The sequence below is a fragment of the Maylandia zebra genome, linkage group LG8 (genome assembly GCF_041146795.1).
Source record: "Maylandia zebra isolate NMK-2024a linkage group LG8, Mzebra_GT3a, whole genome shotgun sequence".
Lineage (NCBI taxonomy): Eukaryota > Metazoa > Chordata > Actinopteri > Cichliformes > Cichlidae > Maylandia > Maylandia zebra.
In genome coordinates, this window is record NC_135174.1 from 6,056,738 (window position 1) to 6,078,935 (window position 22,198).

The 22,198-nt window shown below is 40.8% G+C and overlaps 1 protein-coding gene across 4 annotated transcripts in view; it reads left to right on the forward strand.

The window, feature by feature from the left end:
- The window catches only part of abcc3 (ATP-binding cassette, sub-family C (CFTR/MRP), member 3), a 61,369-nt gene extending 40,368 nt beyond the window's left edge, over positions 1–21,001 (forward strand). Inside the window, exons 14-31 of one of the 4 annotated variants that reach the window (XM_004557471.4) lie at positions 60–147; positions 323–389; positions 469–595; positions 1,860–2,036; positions 2,260–2,427; positions 7,787–7,970; positions 8,065–8,173; positions 8,421–8,577; positions 8,754–8,961; positions 9,436–9,746; positions 14,893–15,092; positions 16,327–16,453; positions 17,405–17,506; positions 18,031–18,177; positions 18,270–18,428; positions 19,219–19,385; positions 19,467–19,661; positions 20,193–21,001. In XM_004557471.4, the coding sequence (XP_004557528.1) occupies positions 60–147; positions 323–389; positions 469–595; positions 1,860–2,036; positions 2,260–2,427; positions 7,787–7,970; positions 8,065–8,173; positions 8,421–8,577; positions 8,754–8,961; positions 9,436–9,746; positions 14,893–15,092; positions 16,327–16,453; positions 17,405–17,506; positions 18,031–18,177; positions 18,270–18,428; positions 19,219–19,385; positions 19,467–19,661; positions 20,193–20,304 (2,805 nt within the window). In that variant the 3' untranslated portion in view covers positions 20,305–21,001. Of the gene's footprint in view, positions 1–59; positions 148–322; positions 390–468; positions 596–1,859; positions 2,037–2,259; positions 2,428–7,786; positions 7,971–8,064; positions 8,174–8,420; positions 8,578–8,753; positions 8,962–9,435; positions 9,747–10,538; positions 10,853–14,892; positions 15,093–16,326; positions 16,454–17,404; positions 17,507–18,030; positions 18,178–18,269; positions 18,429–19,218; positions 19,386–19,466; positions 19,662–20,192 lie in introns of those variants that run through there. The other 3 variants (XM_004557470.4, XR_013099776.1, XM_012920847.4) reach the window with 3 other exon arrangements.
- The last annotated feature ends 1,197 nt before the right edge of the window (positions 21,002–22,198 follow it).

The window sequence follows — 22,198 nt, forward strand, 5'->3', positions numbered from 1 at the left end:
GTGTTTCGGGTTTTCTTTAGCAGAATTCATTGCATGCATCTGTTTATTCTACATCTCAGGCGAGCGTCTCATTGAAGCGAGTCCAAAATTTCCTGAGTCATGATGAGCTGGATCCAGATTCCGTAAACAGGAGCAACACAGTCACAGGTGAAATTAAACACTTGGATTAACTTGTCAAAACTTTGCTTTGTCTAGTCATTTAGATTACATTATGCTTGAGTGCAAGTTCACTGTTTTCTTTTTCACCTAGTGACTCCTGCCTGGCCAGTTCTTGGATGACTTGGATTTTTTTTCTCACTTGTGTCATTTTGTTGCTCAACAGAGTTTGCAGTCACGGTTGTCAATGGGAAATTCACGTGGGGCAAAGACGACGCTCCTGTTCTACACAAGTATGCTACGAAAGCCACACATCGTATTTTTATATTCACCGTATTTGTTTTAGTAAAATATTTGATTGTGTGCTTGCAGTATTAACGTGATGGTGCCCCAGGGCTCCCTGCTGGCTGTGGTGGGCCATGTTGGCTGTGGGAAGTCTTCCCTGATCTCAGCATTACTGGGTGACATGGAAAAAGTGGAGGGAGAGGTTTCTGTTCGGGTAGGAATTCCCCTAGTGTTTTTTGAATAACATACCGGGAAGCAGAAGGTGGTTTTGACCCAGTTATTGCAGTTTTCCTTCCTGTAAAGTTTCGCCATTTGATATTTTCGTGTGAAAGCTGGATCAGTTGGCCAGATGTAAAATGAAACGGCTCGTGTTTAATGATCAAATAGTTGTCATCAAATTTTTTTGCTCCTTTTCACGCAACTTACTTACTAAAAAACTCTGATAAACTCAATAAACTCGTTTTTAGATATTTGTCCTCTGAAAAGATGCGTTTATTTACTACTGCCAAGTGACAAATAAACAAAACAAAACAGACAAAACAAGCATTTTCAATTTCCCGAATATCGCTGGCAGAATGAACATTAATATCTGAACTTCTACAAATGTTTTTCATTTTATTGAATGTTGATATTTGCATAAACCTCCAGTTTATGTCTGAAATGTTGCAGGTAAACATCAACACAGATACTGAAGAATGAAAAAAAACGACTGTAGCCATTGTGCCTAAAATTAATGACGCTCTTTGATCTTTGTGGTTCAGTAACAGTAATGGTGGGAAAATGGACGGTCACCGTGACGACACTATGCAGCTGCTTTAAAACCAGACGTCAAGCACGAGGAGTGGCTCTGACAAGTTGCTCTGTTTTAGATAAAGGACACAGAATATACTGCAGCCCATAAAGTCTTCAGGAACCTTTTTACCAAGATTACAAAGCAAATGAGCTGAGGGCCGCTCCCTAAAGGTTTCTCCATAAGGTTGCCCCGTGCTTTTCTTTGAAAATGATGCAGGTTTATGGGACTTGGCTTCAATTTCTCATCTTTTAAACATTTTTGTTAATTAAAAACAGTCTACATAATACATTTAAGACCATTATTAACATAAACATGTATTTAATATATGGGTACATTCATTCTTTAAAATATTGCAGACAGCGTTCATAAGAGTTTGACATTTTGGGGAAAAAAATGAGGAGAGCTAGCAGTCTCTTAGCTTAGCTTAACTTAGGCTCAATTCTGGAAGTAATAAAATATAAAATCCAGTTAGACAAAAAGGAAGTTATAACTTAGTACTGTAAAGCTTAGTCTTGAGTAGAATATATGTGTATATTATTTTGCTTAACGTTACATTTAAAAAGGGCACATCAGTCCTATTGCAGTGGGAATCATTTCTAGAAAATGTGGCATGGTTTATTCTGATAATAAAAGGTTTCCTATTTGAGGAAGTGAGAAGAACCTGGTTGTCTGTCTCTATCCTCAGGGGTCAGTGGCTTATGTACCTCAGCAGGCCTGGATACAGAACGCCACCCTGCGGGACAACATCCTGTTCGGGAACCCGTACAATGAGCAGAAATACAATTCTGTCCTGGAAGCGTGCGCCTTAACCCCAGACTTGCAGGTGCTGCCTGGAGGAGACATGACTGAGATAGGAGAGAAGGTACAGAAGCACAGGGAGCGAGTTTAGTCTCCTTGATTTTAATTTTTAATCTCTTTCTGCATCTGTTTTATTTCCAATTTTCTCTCAGCACTTGTTGATGACTTTCATCAAAGATCTCTCCTGAATTTATTGGATACTCGTTGCTAATGTAATCAGGCTTCTGATTCGAGGAACTCTGATATAAATTCAGCCTCGGCCTTTTTATTTGGTTTTTGTCCTGCAGGGCATCAATCTGTCTGGTGGTCAGAGACAGAGGGTGAGCCTGGCTCGAGCTCTGTACAGTGATGCTGATGTCTATCTGTTGGATGATCCGCTGTCCGCGGTGGACGCCCACGTGTCCAAACACATCTTTGACAACCTGATCGGCCCAGAAGGGGCTCTGAAGGGCAAGGTGAGGAGACTCTAAACTCAACTTCTGTCCTGGTTAGTTGATGATGTAAAGGTTCTCTGTAAACAACACAACCAGTAAATATGACATGAATCTTTGTCCTATTATGTTGTAAATGAACTGCTACTTTCGGCTCAGTTTTACTGCTGAAGTCTACTACTACTAAGTGTCATTCACCCAGTCACACACAGCGTTTTATCTAATATTTGCATACACTCACACTCCGTTCAGTAACTTACACGCCGATACTTCCAACACATGGCCTGGAGGAGCTGGGCATCGATCCACCGGCCTTCTGTTGGTGGACATCAGGTGGTTGTCTGGCTCTGTGCCGGAATGCGACCGTTAGAGTCTGAACAGTTTCATGTACTTGTATTTATGTAGTACTTTCCTACTCTTCCTGACCACCCAAGTGCTTTAGACTACCATTATAAACTTCTGCAGTTCAGTGTGAAACGGACAGCCTCGCAGAGCTGTAATTTTATCAGAAGAGGAAGTTGTGTCTTATCTTTCTACTGGACAGGAAGTTTTATGAGGTTTGATCACTTTCCAATCTGCTGATTTTTCATATTTATGACACCAGTTTGTAAAAAGAGTAACTTTGTGTGGCAGCGTTCTGCTGGAAGTAGTCATATTCAGAAGTTACTGAACCTGACTAACAGCTGGCCTTCAGGTTTTCTTTATTTATATACTGTATAATGCAGTATTTAATATAGTATGTACAGTTGTATCTTTTTCTCCCTCATTAGTAAGATGCTACTCACTGTTCTCTGCCGGTTCATTAGGTTTTTTTGGGTTGTTTTTTTTTCCTTCTCTCTTTTGTTACTTTAAAGAGAACTATGAACCAAAAGTGCATTCAGCTAAATTGTAATGGCTGTAGCTTTTAAAAGTAGGAACAAGAACCTAAAAAGTACACAGCGGTTCAATATTTTTTTTAAAAAAATGAGGGGAAGGGTGTGGAGACCTCTGCCTTTTGGTGAAATTAAATGCAGGTGTTTCCTGTCAGGTGTGAGTGTGCGTCCTGTATTTATTTAAGAAACAGGGATGTATGAAAAGGAGAGTTGAAAGGAAATTATGAGTGCATGCACACATATCTCTGAGCTTCCCAGAAGATGAGTTGTTGTGATAATCTTCTGAGATTCAATCGTCACACATGGCTTTGTCACCTCAGTGCTTTCTAGGATTAAATTGCTAGAAGTTGAGAGAAGTTTATTTTTGGCTCACCTGCTTCCCATCACCCAGATTCAGCAAATTCAGGATGTTTTTTTCCCCCCCCAAGAACCAAATCTCAAGAAAACCTGAGTCATGCAGCAAAACATACACAACATAACAAAACAAACATAACTTGCAAGTCATTCTTCATCAGAAGCAGAGTTGCAGTCTTACACGCTTCTCTGCAGCTTCTCTCCTCCTGCTACCCTCCCAAAAACCCATCTCCATAGAGACTGTGTCAGCTTCCAAAAAGACAAAAAACAAACTAAAAACCAGCAACAAACAACTTAAACATAAACAATTACAAAGAAAGAACAATACAGTATCCACATCTGAACCAAAGAGTAAAACAGTGAAATGTGGATTATTAAATATTAGGTCTCTCTCCTCCAAGTCTCTGTTAGTACATGACTTAATAATTGATCAACAAATTGATTTACTCTGCCTTACAGAAACCTGGTTGCAGCAGGATGATTATGTTAGTTTAAATGAATCAACACCCCCGAGTCATTCTAACTACCAGAAACCTCGAAGCACAGGCCGAGGGGGAGGTGTGGCAGCAATTTTTCACACCAGCCTATTAATTAATGAAAGACCAAGACAGACTTTTAATTCATTTGAAAGCCTGATGCTTAACATTGTCCACCCCAGCTGTGAAACTCAGAAACCAGTCTTACTTGTTATCATCTATCGTCCACCCGGGCCTTACACAGAGTTTCTGTCTGATTTCTCAGACTTTATATCTAATTTAGTTCTGAGCTCAGATAAAATAATTATTGTGGGTGATTTTAACATCCATGTAGATGCTAAAAATGACAGCCTCAACATGGCATTTAATCTGTTATTAGACTCAATTGGTTTCTCTCAAAATGTAAAAGAACCCACCCACCACTTTAATCACACTCTAGATCTTGTTTTAACATATGGCATAGAAACTGAACATTTAACAGTGTTTCCTGAAAACCCTCTCCTGTCTGATCATTTCCTGATAACATTTACTTTTACAATAATTGATTACACAGCGGTGAAGAGTAGACTTTATCAAAGTAGATGTCTTTCTGAAAGCGCTGTAACTAAGTTTAAGAATATAATCCACCCACTGTTATCATCTCCAATGCCCTGTACCAACACAGAGCAAAGCAGCTATCTGAACGCTACCCCAACAGAGGTCGATTATCTTGTTAATAATTTCACCTCCTCACTACGTACGACTCTGGATACTGTAGCTCCAGTGAAAACTAAGGCCTCAAATCAGAAGTACCTGACTCCGTGGTATAATTCTCAAACACGTAGCCTAAAGCAGATGACTCGTAATCTGGAGAGGAAATGGCGTGTCACAAATCTAGAGGATCATCATTTAGCCTGGAGAAATAGTTTGCTGCTTTATAAGAAAGCCCTCCGCAAAGCCAGAACATCTTACTATTCATCACTGATTGAAGAAAATAAGAACAACCCTAGGTTTCTCTTCAGCACTGTAGCCAGGCTGACAAAAAGTCAGAGCTCTTTTGAGCCAACCATCCCTTTAACGTTAACTAGTAATGACTTCATGAACTTCTTCACAAATAAAATTTTTATCATTAGAGAAAAAATTACCAATAATCATCCCACAGATGTAATATTATCTACAGCTACTCTTAGTACCATTGATGTTAAGTTAGACTCTTTTTCTCCAATTGATCTTTCTGAGTTAACTTCAATAATTACTTCCTCCAAACCATCAACGTGTCTTTTAGACCCCATTCCTACAAAACTGCTCAAAGAAGTCCTGCCATTAATTAATTCTTCGATCTTAAATATGATCAACCTATCTCTAATAATCGGCTATGTACCACACGCCTTCAAGCTGGCTGTAGTTAAACCTTTACTCAAAAAGCCATATCTAGACCCAGCAGTCTTAGCTAATTATAGGCCAATCTCCAACCTTCCTTTCATATCAAAAATCCTTGAAAGAGTAGTTGTCAAACAGCTAACAGATCATCTGCAGAGGAATGGTTTATTTGAAGAGTTTCAGTCAGGTTTCAGAGCTCAGCACAGCACAGAAACAGCTTTAGTGAAGGTTACAAATGATCTTCTTATGGCCTCTGACAGTGGACTCATCTCTGTGCTTGTCCTGCTAGACCTCAGTGCAGCGTTCGATACTGTTGATCATAATATCCTATTAGAGCGATTAGAACATGCTGTAGGTATTACAAGTACTGCACTGCAGTGGTTTGTATCATATCTATCTAATAGACTCCAATTCGTGCATGTAAATGGAGAGTCCTCTTCACACACTGAGGTTAATTATGGAGTTCCACAGGGTTCAGTGCTAGGACCAATTCTGTTTACATTATACATGCTTCCCTTAGGCAGTATCATTAGAAGACATAGCATACATTTTCACTGCTATGCAGATGACACCCAGCTCTATCTGTCCATGAAGCCAGATAACACACACCAATTAGTTAAACTGCAGGAATGTCTTAAAGACATAAAGACCTGGATGGCCGCTAACTTTCTGCTTCTTAATTCAGATAAAACTGAGGTTATTGTACTCGGCCCTGAAAAGCTTAGAAATATGGTATCTGACCAGATTCTTACTCTGGATGGCATTACCTTGGCCTCCAGTAACGCGGTGAGGAACCTTGGAGTCATTTTTGACCAGGACATGTCCTTCAACGCACATATTAAACAAATATGTAAGACTGCTTTCTTCCATTTGCGCAACATCTCTAAAATTAGAAATATCCTGTCTCAGAGTGACGCTGAAAAACTAGTTCATGCATTTATTACTTCCAGGCTGGACTACTGTAATTCATTATTATCAGGATGTCCAAAAAACTCGCTGAAAAGCCTTCAGCTAATCCAAAATGCTGCAGCAAGAGTCCTGACAGGGACTAGAAAGAGAGAGCAGATTTCTCCTGTTTTGGCTTCCCTTCATTGGCTTCCTGTTAAATCCAGAATTGAATTCAAAATCCTGCTCCTCACATACAAGGTCTTAAATAATCAGGCCCCATCTTATCTTAATGACCTTGTAGTACCATATCACCCTATTAGAGCGCTCCGCTCTCGCTCTGCAGGCCTACTTGTTGTTCCTAGAGTATTTAAAAGTAGAATGGGAGGGAGAGCCTTCAGTTTTCAGGCCCCTCTTCTGTGGAACCAGCTTCCAGTTTGGATTCGGGAGACAGACACTATCTCTACTTTTAAGATTAGGCTTAAAACTTTCCTTTTTTCTAAAGCATATAGTTAGGGCTGGACCAGGTGACCCTGAATCCTCCCTTTGTTATGCTGCAATAGATGTAGGCTGCCGGGGGATTCCCATGATGCATTGAGTTTTTCCTTTCCAGTCACCTTTCTCACTCACTATGTATTAATAGACCTCTCTGCATTGAATCATATCTGTTATTAACCTCTGTCTCTCTTCCACAGCATGTCTTTATCCTGTCTTCCTTCTCTCACCCCAACCGGTCGCAGCAGATGGCCGCCCCTCCCTGAGCCTGGTTCTGCCGGAGGTTTCTTCCTGTTAAAAGGGAGTTTTTCCTTCCCACTGTCGCCAAAGTGCTTGCTCATAGGGGGTCATATGATTGTTGGGTTTTTCTCTGTATCTATGAAGCGCCTTGAGGCGACTTTTGTTGTGATTTGGCGCTATATAAATAAAATTGAATTGAATTGAATTGAATTGAATCAGAACGGTCAAATACAAAAGAAATCGAATGTTTTGGAACAGCCAAGTCAAACTCTTGACCTTGTAATAATAGAAATACCATGAAAGTGAATATCTGGAATCCAGCTTGCTCTAAAGCTCCTCTAACCTAATGTGCAGGACAGATCGGCGGTTCCTGCAAATGTGGTTTTCGAGGGATTGTTGCACAAGGCTGTACGCAGAAAATAAGCGCTTGGGATCGCGTGCTTTTTTCCCCCTCCCAGATGGACAATATTAATTTTAATTTAATTTTAGTTTTATTTAGAAAGAGGGACAATACATATTAATGAACATAACAAATGTAAATATGCCAGATTATAGCCTTGGGCTAAAGGATGATCTTCCTCAATAATTAAATCACTAAGTCTAATATTTTCATTTTCGGCAGTTTAATTGGTCTTGTTCATGCAAATGGTAATTGTCATACTGGTTTATTGCATGACAGAAGTTTCTTGTGTTTGACTCCAGACACGCATCCTGGTGACACATGGCATCAGCTTCCTGCCTCAGGTGGATAATATAATGGTGATGGTGGATGGCCGGGTGTCAGAGATGGGCTCCTATCAGGATCTCCTCAAGCAGAACGGAGCATTCGCCGAGTTCCTCAGAAATTATGCCCTGGAGGATATTATGGAGGAGGATGAGGCCAGCGGTACAGCATTTCCTCCCCTTACATATCACCTCATGTTGGTGCAGAACGGATTGATGGTTCAATAGTATCTCATGCTGGTGTTCTGCTCTCACAGATGAGATCATTGAAGATGACGAATTGTTCCCCGATGACGCCCTTAGCAACCACACAGACATGGTGGACAGTGAACCAATGATCAATGAAGCAAAAAGAAGTTTTATAAGGTAAATTGAAAAAAACTGGATATTTAAACTTGGATGAGATAAAACGGTTGTTGCATAAACTCCAAACTTTGTCTTTTTTTTATCAGGAATTTCTCAAGAATTATATGAGCTTTTTAAAACATTAAGCAAATTGAAAAATATGGAGTCTTTTTGCACAAAATAGCAGTTGAATAAATGCATTATCGCCACCAGTTATCCTGACCCTGTTCAGTAGCGTGAGCTCATTGCCCTGTGCCCCTTTTTACAGGCAGATGAGCATTATGTCCTCAGACGGAGAGAACCCCAGGTCCCGTTCAGTAAGGAGACATGGCTGCAGCCAGCGAAAACATTCAGAGTCGCAAGACAAGAAGAAACCGCGCGAGATGGAGAAACTCATCCAGGCAGAAACGGCAGAAACCGGCCAGGTCGGTGCATCATATTTCAATTCTTTTTAACCTGCAAATATATAACTGCTCATTTTAAAGTTCTCCACCTTTGATCTTCCGACCCACGACTGCTCAGCGTTCACTGCAACATAGCAACCTGGTATTCACTGGTTGGACCACATCGACCCCTGAATTATCTTTTGTTTTGATCCCAGGTGAAAGGAAAGGTGTACCTGGAGTACGTCAAGGCAGTCGGACCACTGCTGTCAGTGGTCATCTGCTTCCTGTACGGCTGTCAGAGCGCTGCCTCCATCGGAACAAACATCTGGCTCAGCGAGTGGACCAATGACGCCGTGACGAATAGCACCGCGGAAAATGTTCAGATGAGGGTGGGGGTGTACGCGGCACTGGGGTTTGCACAAGGTAAGACACGCTGATGCTGAATGTTTATTTAAATGCATGTATTTTATGCGGAAATGCAAACAGCTGCCATGTCGGATTGTTGAACCTGAATGCCTACTTTATACTTCCACTTCCACCCTCACAGCTTTTTCTTTGTGTTTTACTGAAATAATCGGAACAGATTTGCTTTGCAGCCAGTTGAAATGCTTCTCTTTTGTACAGTAAACTCTGGAGAGATGCTGTGAGCCAAAGGAGAGTTAATCTGATTACAGCATCGTTAATTGGAATACACTGAGCATTGTTCTTGTATACAAGAGACATCCTTTTTTTCTTTAACTGCGGCTCCTTTCATGGTGAACTGCTCCCCTGACTACCTCACATTCAGGACAGAAGCTGCCCATGTCTATTTATAACAGCTGCTTTCTCGTTCTACAGTGAAACGTTCCTCCCCCTAATCAATTTTTCTTCTGCTCCTGTGGTTTAACCTAATCCCAGGTATCCTGATCATGATTGCTTCCTTCACATTAGCCATGGGGAACATCGGTGCAGCCAAGAAGCTGCACTTTAACCTGCTCACCAACAAATTCCACACGCCCCAGTCTTTCTTTGACACCACCCCTATAGGACGCATCATCAACCGCTTCTCCAAGGACATCTACGTGATAGATGAGGCTCTGCCGTCCACTGTGCTCATGTTCCTGGGCACCTTCTTCGTTTCTCTCTCCACTATATTAGTTATTGTTTCCAGCACACCCATTTTTGCTGTTGTCATAGTACCCCTGGCTGTCATATACGTCTTTGTCCAGGTACTTGGGTGGGGTCGGGTGGCAGTGTGGCTCGCGTGCCAAATGTGTCCTCTCAGTTCTTCTTTTCCTTGAAAATGTGGGGCTCTTCCTCTTCCTCAAGTGGCATACTGCTTGCATGTTTGCCGCAGCAAAATTTGTAACCGTCAGGTTTGGCTTGTTTCCTCCGTAGCCTGCAATGTTGTCCATGATGAGCACCTCCTGCTGTCATTTTTTCCTTTTCAGTTGTAAACTCACTTTGCTCTTTCTCCACAGCCAAAACACTTCCTGTCCTGCCTGCAGCTTGCTGCGATGCACATGCACACACACACCTCACAGATCACGCTCCTAAACACATTCACACCATCACTGTATCGTGAACAAAATCAAAGTCACGTCAGTCAGTTTTTAGTGATCTATACCCCCCTCTAGTGGTGAAGCACTGTTAACACAACTAAATAAACTTTATTTTTATCGAAGGCCAGTGTGACCTCACCTTCTTAGGTGAAATGATAGCAGTATCTCACATTTCTCTGTTGAAGTTAATGAAATTTTTAATTATTTAGTCTTTTAAAATTTCCACATCTGGTAGTTTTCCATTAGATATTAAAAGTAAGCACCATGTGCACAAAAGGGAAGCATAAATGAAAGAATATGATGATAAAATGCCACTTATGAGGTGTATAAGTGGCGTAGAGGACTGACTCTGGGAAACCTGCACTGACACTGAAAGTTGCTGTCTCACAGGCTGCTCATCCATTTAACGCAGGCGTTATTGTGTTGTCACACCTGACCCCCTCCCCTCCTGTCTCGCAGGTGCGCTGCTGTTGATTAACTGCCTGCTGTGCCGGGCCTACAGTATGCTGCAGGCAGCCAAGCTCACACACCGCAACTTACTTCAGGGGGTCCTGCGAGCTCCGCAGGGCTTCTTCGAGAGCACCCCTACTGGGCGGTTACTAAACCGCTTCAGCAAAGATGTGGATGCTATAGACTCCCAGATCCCAGACAATATTGACATATGGATGCGCACTTTCTGGTACACACTGAATGTGCTGCTCATATGCTGTGCCCTCACCCCAATGTTCCTCATAGTCATAGCCCCGTTAATGGTGTTCTATTGGTGGGTTCAGGTAAATAGGAAAAGAGTCTGCTAACTCATTAATATAACATGCATGTCTGCGAGTGCTGTTGAGTGTGTGTGTGGTAGTAAACAGCTGCATGTGGTTGAGGCAGTGATCGTTACTCGTCTAGATTTAGTTGCTGTGTGGTTTGGTCTAGTCCAGTAGTCATAAATTGTTGTGGCCTTAGTCGCTCAGTGGCCAGTCTGTAGTTTAAGACTGTGTGAGCCGTAGTTATTTCAGTTGTTTTATGGGTTTAAAATGCAGCAAAACGTCAGTTAAACTGTTTTTTGCTGTAATCAACAAATGTGAATTGGATTGCAGTTAGTGCTGGGCAGTATGACCTGAAATATCTATCACACAAGTATTTGCACAGTAGATCATGTTGTTGTTCTTGTTATAGTTACTGCATGAACACATCTGACCAATCACGTCACTGCATTTGGCACTCGTATCTCAAAGCGCGCACTGGTACTGAATATAGACGTGGTAAAATAATAGTACTTTGCGAGAGACACAGCTGTACGTCTCTAAGTCAGTCAGCTCTGTGAAATGATTTCTGTGTCGTCAGATGCTATCCCAACAATAGTAAAATAGCCCCACTGACATGCTGAGATATGTATGAAAGCTTCAACTCTGGAATCAAACCATGAAATTCTCCCCGCCGCTGCCTTCTCACGAGAATCGGATAAAACCAGAATCTCAAGTTTCTTCCTTTTCTTCTTCACAAACATCAGGACCAGCTCATTTCACGTCCACGTTTGTTTTTTCAGTGAACTCGTTCGGTTCGGTGTGTGTATGTTACAAGTTCATATCTGAAAAATTCAGAATTTCGTGTCACTTTTTGCAACACACTCATCGTGTAATGGGCTTAATTCCTAAAATTCCTGTCAGTTCTGATTCAAGAATTGATATGATGCCACTTTTTGTCATTTTAGCAAGTCGAATAACAAAAAGTTTTCACGTCAGTGCTCCTGCATACGAGCTTGTGAGTGAAGCATCACATTTATAAGTTATTCTTCTAAACTTTGTAGCCCAAAAAAACACCTGTTAGCCTTGAGAAACGTCTCTGTGTACCAGATATAAAGGTATACAGCCCAGCACTCGTTACAGTCGATCCACGGAGGCAGGGCTTCTCTTAGGGCAGAAATAATATTACTAACTGAAAATCAGATGTGGATAAAGAGCCGTGCATGTTTTTCCTGCTTTTAACATCGTTCAGTGTGTCAAAAAGAAACTTATCTGTTCCTCTGCGAGGTTTCATAAAGCAGTAAAGAACAGTTTTTAAGGAATTTTATTTTTCATTTCGCAAAACATATTTGGGCCTTTGCGCTTTAAATTAACTGTCATTGTTGGCCTCATACAGATATATCTGTATCATCATATATGTTGTCCCATATACACCACAAAAAAATATAATTTTGGCTACAATGCTGTCAGGTTATTTCAATAGACGTGTTGGCCCCAGCCTTGAAGGATCCAGTGTAATTTGGTTCTAGTTTGGGAGCTCGTATTACTTATTAAAAAGCTCATGCATGAACTACATTTCTTTATTTACATCCTGTTTTTTAAACAATCACATGCACAAAAGATGAGCAACTTCACCGAGGACAGGGCAAACATTTCTGCCGTGAGAGCAGCCCTTTCTAATCTGTTTAGTGGTGTTGGTGTCAGCAGCAGTGGTTAGTGTTGGTGGTATCTCTCTATAGTGTTCAGCACTGCTGTGTTAATATATACGTTTTAATAAATGCTACGAGATATAATCAACACTAACATTCACAAATCAACACTAACATTCACAAAATAAATTTCTGCTGATTACGTCGTCAGTTTTAAAGACTCATAGAAAAGGTGGTTGTCTCAGTGCTCAAGCAACACTTTGTTGCCTATATGCAGTTAAAGGGCAAACTAACAATTTTAACACATGGTGTCCTTTTTACTTTTCTGGTATCAGGGTTATCTCGGCTTTCTATTGCATATCACAGGTTTATCTAACTCATCGGATGAAATTGTGCAGTGTCAGCCCTTTGGCTTTCAGTTAAGTGTGCAGGCATTTAGTTGAAGGCTCAAACAGCTGTTCAATAACTAGGTGACTAGAATATGAATGAGTATGAATCTCTTTTTGTCAGGTGCCAACTCACTACAGGTTTTTCTTATAGGATTTTGAAAGGCTTTAGGACAGGGGTGAGCAACTCCAGGCCTCAAGGATCCTGCAGGTTTTAGATCTCACCCTGGGTCAAAACACCTGAATCAAATGATTAGTTCCTTACCAGGCCTCTGGAGAAGTTCAGGACATGTTGAGGAGGTCATTTAGCCATTTAAATCAGCTGTGTTGGCTCAAGGACACATCTTAAACCTGCAGGACACTGGCCCTCGAGGCCTGGAATTGCCCACCCCTGATTCAGGATAATACAGTTAGCCTGGAGGTGACTGGGAAGTGACACAATTTTCACAATTTAAGCTCTCTGATGCCACAGAAGATGTAGTAGATGAAGAAAGTTGTCTGTTAAACTTCAATGCTTGGCTGAATCTGAGTGAGCCCAGCAATGTGAGACTGTGTTTACGTCACAGCCTGTCGGCAGAAAATATAACTGCAACAGAAGCATGTAGATGGAGAATAACATGCGATTCTGCCAGTGCAACAAAAACGTGAGACATTTCAAGGACAATGATTCAATTCAATTCAATCCAATTCAATTTTATTCATACAGAAATTGCAGCAACAGTCGTGTCAAGGCGCTTTATAGTGTACGGTTAGATCCTACAATAATACATTCAGAGAAAAACCCAACAATCATATGACCCCCTATGAGCAAGCACTTTGGCGACAGTGGGAAGGAAAAACTCCCTTTTAACAGGAAGAAACCTCCAGAAACCTCAGGGAGGGGCGGGGCCATCTGCCGCGACCGGTTGGGGAGAGATTCACCTGGCTCCAACTCAACCTGTGATTTAAACCAGTGCCCAATTCTTTTTAATGTTGAGACTGATCGCTGGTTTGCACCTTGTGGTGAACCCTCTATATTTACTCTTGTGGCATCTCGATTTACCATAGGTGTGGATAATGATTTACGGACATCCTAAAGAGTGTTATCTACGTTTTTTTTTTTTTTTAAACCATGGAAGGAATCCTGTGATCATTCATCCATTATCTTTGTTTTCCGCAGATGTTTGCAGATGTCTTTTTTTTTATCTTATTAAGTACACATTAACTCTTTTAGAATGAACTAAAATGTTTATTAAGCCATTAATCTTCCTACAGTCCATTGTAGTCAAAGGGAAGCCTGATTAAAGTGGGCTCATTTAGCCACATGTTGTGCCATGACCACATGAGGTATATACGTCTCATATTCTAACCTTTTCCTGTGTAACTAATAAAAATATCTATAACGTAGGTTACTTATCAAGTCATATTTCACATCATGAACATATAAAACTGTCTATACGATTTATTTATTTTTTAATAAATAAAATGGAATCTTTCATTTCAAATGTGGCATAAAGGGCAAAAATGATAAAAGTTGCGTCACTGCCCAAAGATTTGCTTACCCAACTCTCAGTTTGTCTTTAAGGGAATATTCTGTGTCCTCACTACGTGATACTAACTGCACACTCACACAACTAATATCAGCTTAACAGTAACACTAAATGTTGTTCCTGCAGCTTTGTCATGGCATCCACTTTGCATCGCTTGTCTCTCTGCCATATTCGTCTTTAATCTCACTGTGCTCAGAAACTACCAAATACTGGATGCAGATATATGTGTAATGAAAAACAAAACACCTGCAGATAAAAATCACCTGTTCTGTCAGCTTTGCGGATTTTATCAGTGAATCTTGTTATTTGTATTAGTTTAATATGCTTAAATGCTTAAAAGCTCAGGGTCAAATATCTGCAGTTGTTTTGTTAACATAGGCTTTCTTCATTACTCTGTGTGGGTGTGCGTGTGTATGCGTGTGAGCCTGTATTTGCATCATATTTAAACATATCTGAGCACGTGGAAAGCCTTGTTGTGTTTTAACATTGTCTGTTTTTCTCCCCCTCAATGCTTGTAGAGATTTTACGTTGCCACGTCTCGGCAGCTAAAGCGTCTGGAGTCGGTCAGCCGCTCTCCCATATACTCCCATTTCTCTGAGACCATCACTGGCTGTAGTGTAATCCGAGCATATGGCAGGCACTCTGCCTTTGTTCTGATGAGTGATATCAAAGTGGATGAGAACCAAAAGAGTTACTACCCTGGTATAGTGTCAAACAGGCAAGTATCCTGCTCCAGCAGAGAAGCAGCTGTGTTCCAGTCTTGAGTTCTTGTGTCGCTCTGTGCACAGCCACTGCATGTAAAAATTCTGCGTCTCTGTTTGGCTGATTCTTTCTGCTTTGAATTTTGTTTCAAATTGTGGCTGCACATAATCTGTTACTTATGGAGCCCCTAAAGTTCTATAAGGTGGGTTTTTTAAAAATCTCATTGTCTCGTGTGCACAAATGGCGAATATCTAGTGTTTATAACTATAGAAAGGTAAGGAGTACTCATGCTCAAAGACTTCTTCTCTTCTATTCAGCCTTAAGTTTGAGTGACAAGATGAGAAAATCAATCCTGCTCGTGTCTGTAGGTTTATTATGGTTAACTACAATGACTGTTTAAACTCAAATTGCACAGTGAAATTTTGGTGGCTTCTAACAAAGCTTAGCAAATCGTTTGCACCTGTGTGCAGCTTTTATGATAAGCTAAGCTAACTGGGTGTAGCATAGGTAATATTCAACTCAATTCAATTTTATTTATATAGCGCCAAATCAACAACAATCGCCTCAAGGTGCTTTATATCGTAAGGTAGACCCTACAATAATAGATACAGAGAAAAACCCAACTATCATTTGACCCCCTATGAGCAAGCACTTGAGCAAGCACTTGAGCAAGCACTTGAGCAAGCACTTGAGCAAGGTGACAGTGGGAAGGAAAAACTCCCTTTTAACAGGAAGAAACCTCCGGCAGAACCAGGCTCAGGGAGGGGCGGGGCCATCTGTTGGGGTGAGAGAAGGAAGACGGGATAAAATACGTGCTGTGGAAGAGAACCAGAGATTAATAACAAGTATTGTTCAATGCAGAGAGGTCTATTAACACATAGTGAGAAAGGTCAAGGTCAATATCAAAATTCTCACCTGATCCTTTTTTAAGAAAAAAGCAGATTTTCTAACATCTGTCCATCTTATTGGAAAGATGGCGTTAATGTGAAACACTGTCTGAGTGCAAAGAGTGAAAAGCACAAAAGGAATTCGCATACTGTCTATACACACATAAGAAAATATACTGTACTTACTATAGTGTTGCTCCACAATAAATAATATTTCTAAAACTTGTGGCTCTATCAATGGCACTGCCCCTTGTATCCCAGTAATGAGTATAAGTCATTATTGTCGTAACACGAGGTGCTGAATTATCCCGTGTTTTAGTTTCTCAGGTGTTCTTAAGGTCAACTGCATCTGCTGTTTTACAGGTGGCTCGGAGTGCGAATTGAGTTCATTGGAAACTGCATTGTGTTGTTTGCTGGCCTGTTTGCGGTGACAGGAAAGGACAGTCTTAGTCCCGGCCTCGTGGGTCTGTCGGTGTCCTATGCTCTACAGGTACTACTACAGCTATTGCAAGAATATGACCTAGATATCTCATTTAACCAGTAATAATGTCACTTTATGGCATTTTTTATATTTATAATGCTTTCTCAGTAAAGCTGCAGTCACTGGTATTTTTACCATGGATCAAATCAGTGTTTTATCCTCTTAGCCTATTGTTTGCTTGAAATACAGAGTGCTATAAGTGTTCTCAGTATTGCCTCTTATCACTTTATCAGTTACTTTTAACTTTATGAAAACTCATGTTTGTTGTTTAGCAAAGCATCTTAATTTATTTCAAATTTTAGTTTCTAGCATTTATCCTTTTAAATATTTTATCATCTGTGCCTCACAGTTACTACTCTTCTGATCTATAATGTGCTTGAGAAATTTCAGTGTTTACAGACTGTTGCTTAAAGAAGAGGGGGGTGTTGCACAGTGGTAAACATGGATCTGTCTCTGTATTTTTGAGATATGTTGCTGTCATCAAATTAAGAATGAGCTTCATTTTCTCACTTAAAGCAGATCATTGCTTTCTGAATGTATCTGCATTTTACTCTGTATCACAATTTTATTGGATGGGGTTGTTTAGTAACATCATTTATCCTTTTGCTCAGTTTTAGCTAATAAACCTTACTTTACTTGCATGCTAACGCTTCCCTTGAACTTCACCAAATATTATACAGCTTTAATTGAATGAAGTTATATGTGAATAAGTCTTCATATTGTAAGTTCAGCTCGTTAGTATCTAGTTGAGCTGCTTCACGTTCATGTGAAGGGCCTACTTGTTTTCTGCTCAATTTAAAACTTTTTCCTTTTCATTTTGTCTTAATGTCTTTTATGTAAGTCATTTTTTATTTACAAGGCTCTGGAAGTTGTTTTGCTTTGCCTTACTTTGCTGTAGTGGACACACAGCATCCCTTATTGTAAATTTCTGGAGTGTTTCATAAGGCATTGTTTCAATAGGTGACCATGTCTTTGAACTGGATGGTGCGGATGACTTCAGAACTGGAGAACAACATAGTAGCAGTGGAGAGAGTGAAGGAGTACTCTGAGACCAAGACAGAGGTATGTCATGAATCCCTTTAAGCACCTTTCTAATACTCTGTGAAGATGGGACTGTTCATGTGTTTGCTTTTAAAGTGGTGTTGGCTTTGTGCTACGGTTAAAATGTAGGAATTTAGCCACGTTAAAAAAAAAAAAACCTGCCTTGTTGCTCAACTCTGCAACACAAGACCTATAAACTGTAACTAGTTCCAGAAATGTTAGCTTACCTGCTGCCAACAAGGGCCCCTCTGTTGCAGAGAAACAGGGCACTTATACTGTACAGAGTGTACTTTTTCAGTAGCCATCACAGAAAGTGCCCCTTCTGTGCATTAGTTGGTGTAGCTGTTATTGAAAGCCTCTGTTTGAAGCATCCGGTGCATCCCAGAGGTGAAATAAATATTTGGCAGCTCCGAGTGGCTGTGCAAAGAAGTACAGCTCTCTGACTTCTTAGCCTGATAAACAAATCGGTTCTGGTCCAAGCCAAATAGGCTAATGAGTTGCTCAGAAAGTTTTCCTACCATGAAGAGCTGTGTTTGTGTTTACAGGCCCCCTGGGAGGTGGAGGACAAGAAGCCCCCACCTGAATGGCCCATGCAGGGGAATGTGGAGTTCAACGACTACAGCGTTCGGTACCGAGAGGGACTGGACCTCGTTCTGAAGGACATCACGCTAAGAGTCAAGGGAGGAGAGAAGGTGTGGGGAGGATATGCCGAGATGATTTATTTATCAGTGCAGAATAATGGCTCAGTGGGGTGTTCAACACAACTCCGTGTGTTTCTGCGCAGATCGGTATCGTAGGTCGTACGGGGGCCGGCAAGTCTTCGATGACGCTCTGCCTCTTCAGATTGCTGGAAGCTGCGGGAGGCGAGATCACCATCGACAACGTGAAGATATCAGAGATAGGCCTGCACGACCTGCGGTCTAAACTCACCATCATTCCACAGGTACGACTGTCAAATTCTGCCTGAATGAAGCACCTGTATGTTTGAAAAGGATTATATGTCAGTATTTGTGCGAATAATCTTAATTTTCCAATGAAATATGTACAGTTTAGATCTCATACATCAACAGGAAAAAAACTAAACTAAATGATTCAGAGTAGTAATTACAGTATAAAAAGCATCTATTTACTTCTAACACTTATTAGGGTCTGGTATAACTCAAGGACCAAAACTTTTAAGCCAATGCGGACATAGCGCAGTTAATATTATTAACTGTGATATCTGCTACTGCTGTCTCAAGCTCTATATTCCACTATCTCTAGTCGGGAAACATCTGAAATCACCAGTCAAACAGCCCCCTGTGAGCAGCCACTTGGCGACAGTGGGAAGGAAAAGCTCCCTTTTAACAGGAAGAACCAGGCCATCTGCCCCTCCCTGAGCCTGTTATTGTAAAAATGTTATTGTAAAAATTGTTCAAAGATTATGTGAAAACAGCTTGAGTCACATAAACGGGGTTATTTAGATTGTTGTTATGTTGACTGAGGCTCTGGAGACTGCTAATTCTTAATTTAGTTGCTGATCTGTCTGTGTGCTGTAAACTAAAGCTAGTGCTTTGCACCTTACCAGTGATACCCACCACCACCCTGCACCCACCCAAGTTCACCCTGCCACTCTGTAGCATCGAATAATATCAGAGTGAGAGCCCAGCTGAATGTCCATCTGTCGGTTTTCCTTTCCAGCCAGGGTTGTGGTAGCTTATTCCTGCTCACCTGTGTTTCTGTGTTTGCCTCAGGAGCCTGTGCTGTTCTCTGGGACACTGAGGATGAACCTGGACCCTTTTGAGAAGTACAGCGATGAAGAGGTGTGGAAAGCCCTGGAACATTCTCACCTCCACAAGTTTGTCAGTAACCAGGCAGCAAAACTGGACCTCGAATGTTCAGAGGGAGGAGAGAACCTCAGGTACGTTCAGAGACAAAGAAGCACGGTGAGCAAGGCTTGTCTGTAAATGCTGTTTCACTTACTGGATTTTGGTGTCTCCAGTGTGGGCCAGAGGCAGCTAGTGTGTTTAGCTCGAGCCCTCTTGAGGAAGACCAGGATCCTCATCCTGGATGAAGCTACTGCTGCTATCGACCTGGAGACAGATGACCTCATCCAATCCACCATCAGGACTCAGTTTGAAGACTGCACCGTCTTCACCATTGCACACAGACTCAACACAATAATGGATTACACAAGGTTAGTACCTTACCGATTACTTTGAAGGGAAAATGCACCACCTGCTTTTCCTTTTTTCTGTCATATATTTATATGTACTGTTACAATGGTGAACGCTCATAGACGATGGATATCCTTAGTATGGTCATCTCAGGAACAAAACTGTGGTTGTAGCCGACCTGCTGTTCAACTCTTCTTTTTTGCAAGGGAGAGCCATTCTTATCATCCTTGGCTTAAAGGGAGGATGCCCTCAAAGAGAATGTGGCTAAAACATCTATTATTCATTATTTTGAATCATGCAAAGCTACTCTAGTCAGGTCCCAGGGGCAGAAATGGGCCACTTTAAAACTATTTTAGAAATAGCTGCTCATTATTTTGAAGTAAGTGAGATTTTTAGAACTGTAACACACAATACTGATGCTTTTCTACCAAAAGCAAAGTAGGAGTAAATTTGATAATGTGATGTGTGTGTAAAAGAAAATAAGAATGTACTGATTTAAAACCTGTATAGGTCTTGTGAATGAATCACACTCTCTTCCTCTCTTCTTACAGAGTGCTGGTGTTGGACAAGGGACGGATAGCTGAGTTTGATACTCCTACAAACCTTATATCTAAGAGAGGAATCTTCTACGGCATGGCTAAAGATGCAGGACTGGCACAGTAGAACTGCCTTTTTGTCCCGATGTTGTAAACCAGAGTCTGGAATTCAGCTCAGTTCACTTCAGTCTGAGTCTGTTTGAAACCTGGCAGTGGAACTGAAGAATACTTTCTGTGTGCACTTGTTATCATTTTCAGGAACCTTATTGCTCTCTTTGAATGAATCCTGAGCTCCTCTACAGACTTGGGTCATTTAGCACTTGCAAGTAGTTGCAGCGTCTGTCAAAAACACATCAGGACATAAACAAATGTTTCAGTAGGAAGTTTCTGGCTCTGATTGTCCTGCAAGTAAAAAAAGCCATAAGTGCAAATGTCATTTGAGCCAAGTCTGCTCTCTAGTGCCTTCTGCCAGTGGGATAAAGAAAGCCAGTGAATGTATCGTTTTCTAATCGGCTCTCTGCTGCAAAACAAACAACACGACAACAAAAAAAGGAGGACCTTTTTAATGTCATATTTTCTACAAAGAAGAATAATGTGCCACTGTACCTTTCGCATGAGAAAAACCCTACATTTTTGTGATGAACCCACTTATTTTTGTACTGCACTATTATTTAAGCTACTTTTAAAGAATTGTCTTATCTAGGGAAGTGTGCTCAGTTACTTATGTGATTCTTCTGTGAACCAAATCTATAAAAACTTGAATTATGTACCACCAAAATATGTAATATGAAAATGCCTTTATATATAAAAAAGGAAGAACGAAATTGTTGTGCTGTCTCTAAATGGTGCTGGGGTATAAAACCTTCAGATTTTTGTTTCTGCTTATTGAAGTCATGGTTCCAGATGGGATTGTCATTTGCATGCCAAAGGGTCAAATATGATATGACTTTAACATTTTACAATCAAGACATTTTACAATCAAGATATTTGCTTTTTATGTTAAAGAGGCTGCTTGGGGTTTATTTTGTTTTAGCCATATGTCTGATTTTTTTTTTTTTAAAAATGCTGCCTTTCAAATGAAAACCTTTACGTTTTTCCACTTGGGTGTGGAACCTTTATCCTAGATGGGTTGCTGTGACCTCGTGGATGCTAAGAGATTAATGTGCTCTGTTGTTAGTTTGGGCACATAACAGGTTTGTTGTAAACTGGTTATTCTAGCCCAGGTGTGTCAAACATAAAACCCAGAGGACTATATTAACTATATTTTCTTAATAGCCGCCACAACCCTATCTGCAGTTTTACCCATATATTTCTTACAAGTCCAAAGAGCCTTTCGGAACTTCTTTCATTTTCTACAGCAACTTCTCTGTGATGCAGAAAAACCTGAATTATAGAGGCCCTTAATTTGTGCAGCTAAAGTTCTGGGAAGGGAAGCTTCACTGGTTGCGGCGGCAGTTGTCGTCTGCCGCTATGGAAATGAATGAATTGGTCCAACCCACTTAAGGTCAAAGTGGGCTGCATGTGGCTGAGATGAGTTTGACGTCCCTCCACTAACCCAATAGTGAAACTGAACAGCTTGTTGGAAGATTGACTTGTTTTTTGTTTATCTGAAAAATATATTTAGAATTACTCATATTTTAAGCCCAGCCAATCCTGCTTACCAAGTCTAAAATGTTACACATTCATATCAAGTGTTCTTGTTGTTGGTTGCAACTCGTCACATACTCACAACACTGAAGAACATTTCATGACCGAAACACCACAACAACAGAAAAACCTGAAGAAAATAAAACATAATGCGTATCTGAAAGGTTACCATCATCTTTTGGGACATTTGTAATAAAGATTTAATAAATCATCAGTAATGACAACGCCATTGCAAGAAAATGTATCATATCAGCTTCTGCAGGAGTCTTTGTTTAGTGTCTTATTCTAGTTAATCTCAAAGCATCCACCAGATTCAGGGTGACCGTCGAGGGCCGGTGTCCACCTGAATCAAATGATTAGTTCATTACCAGGCC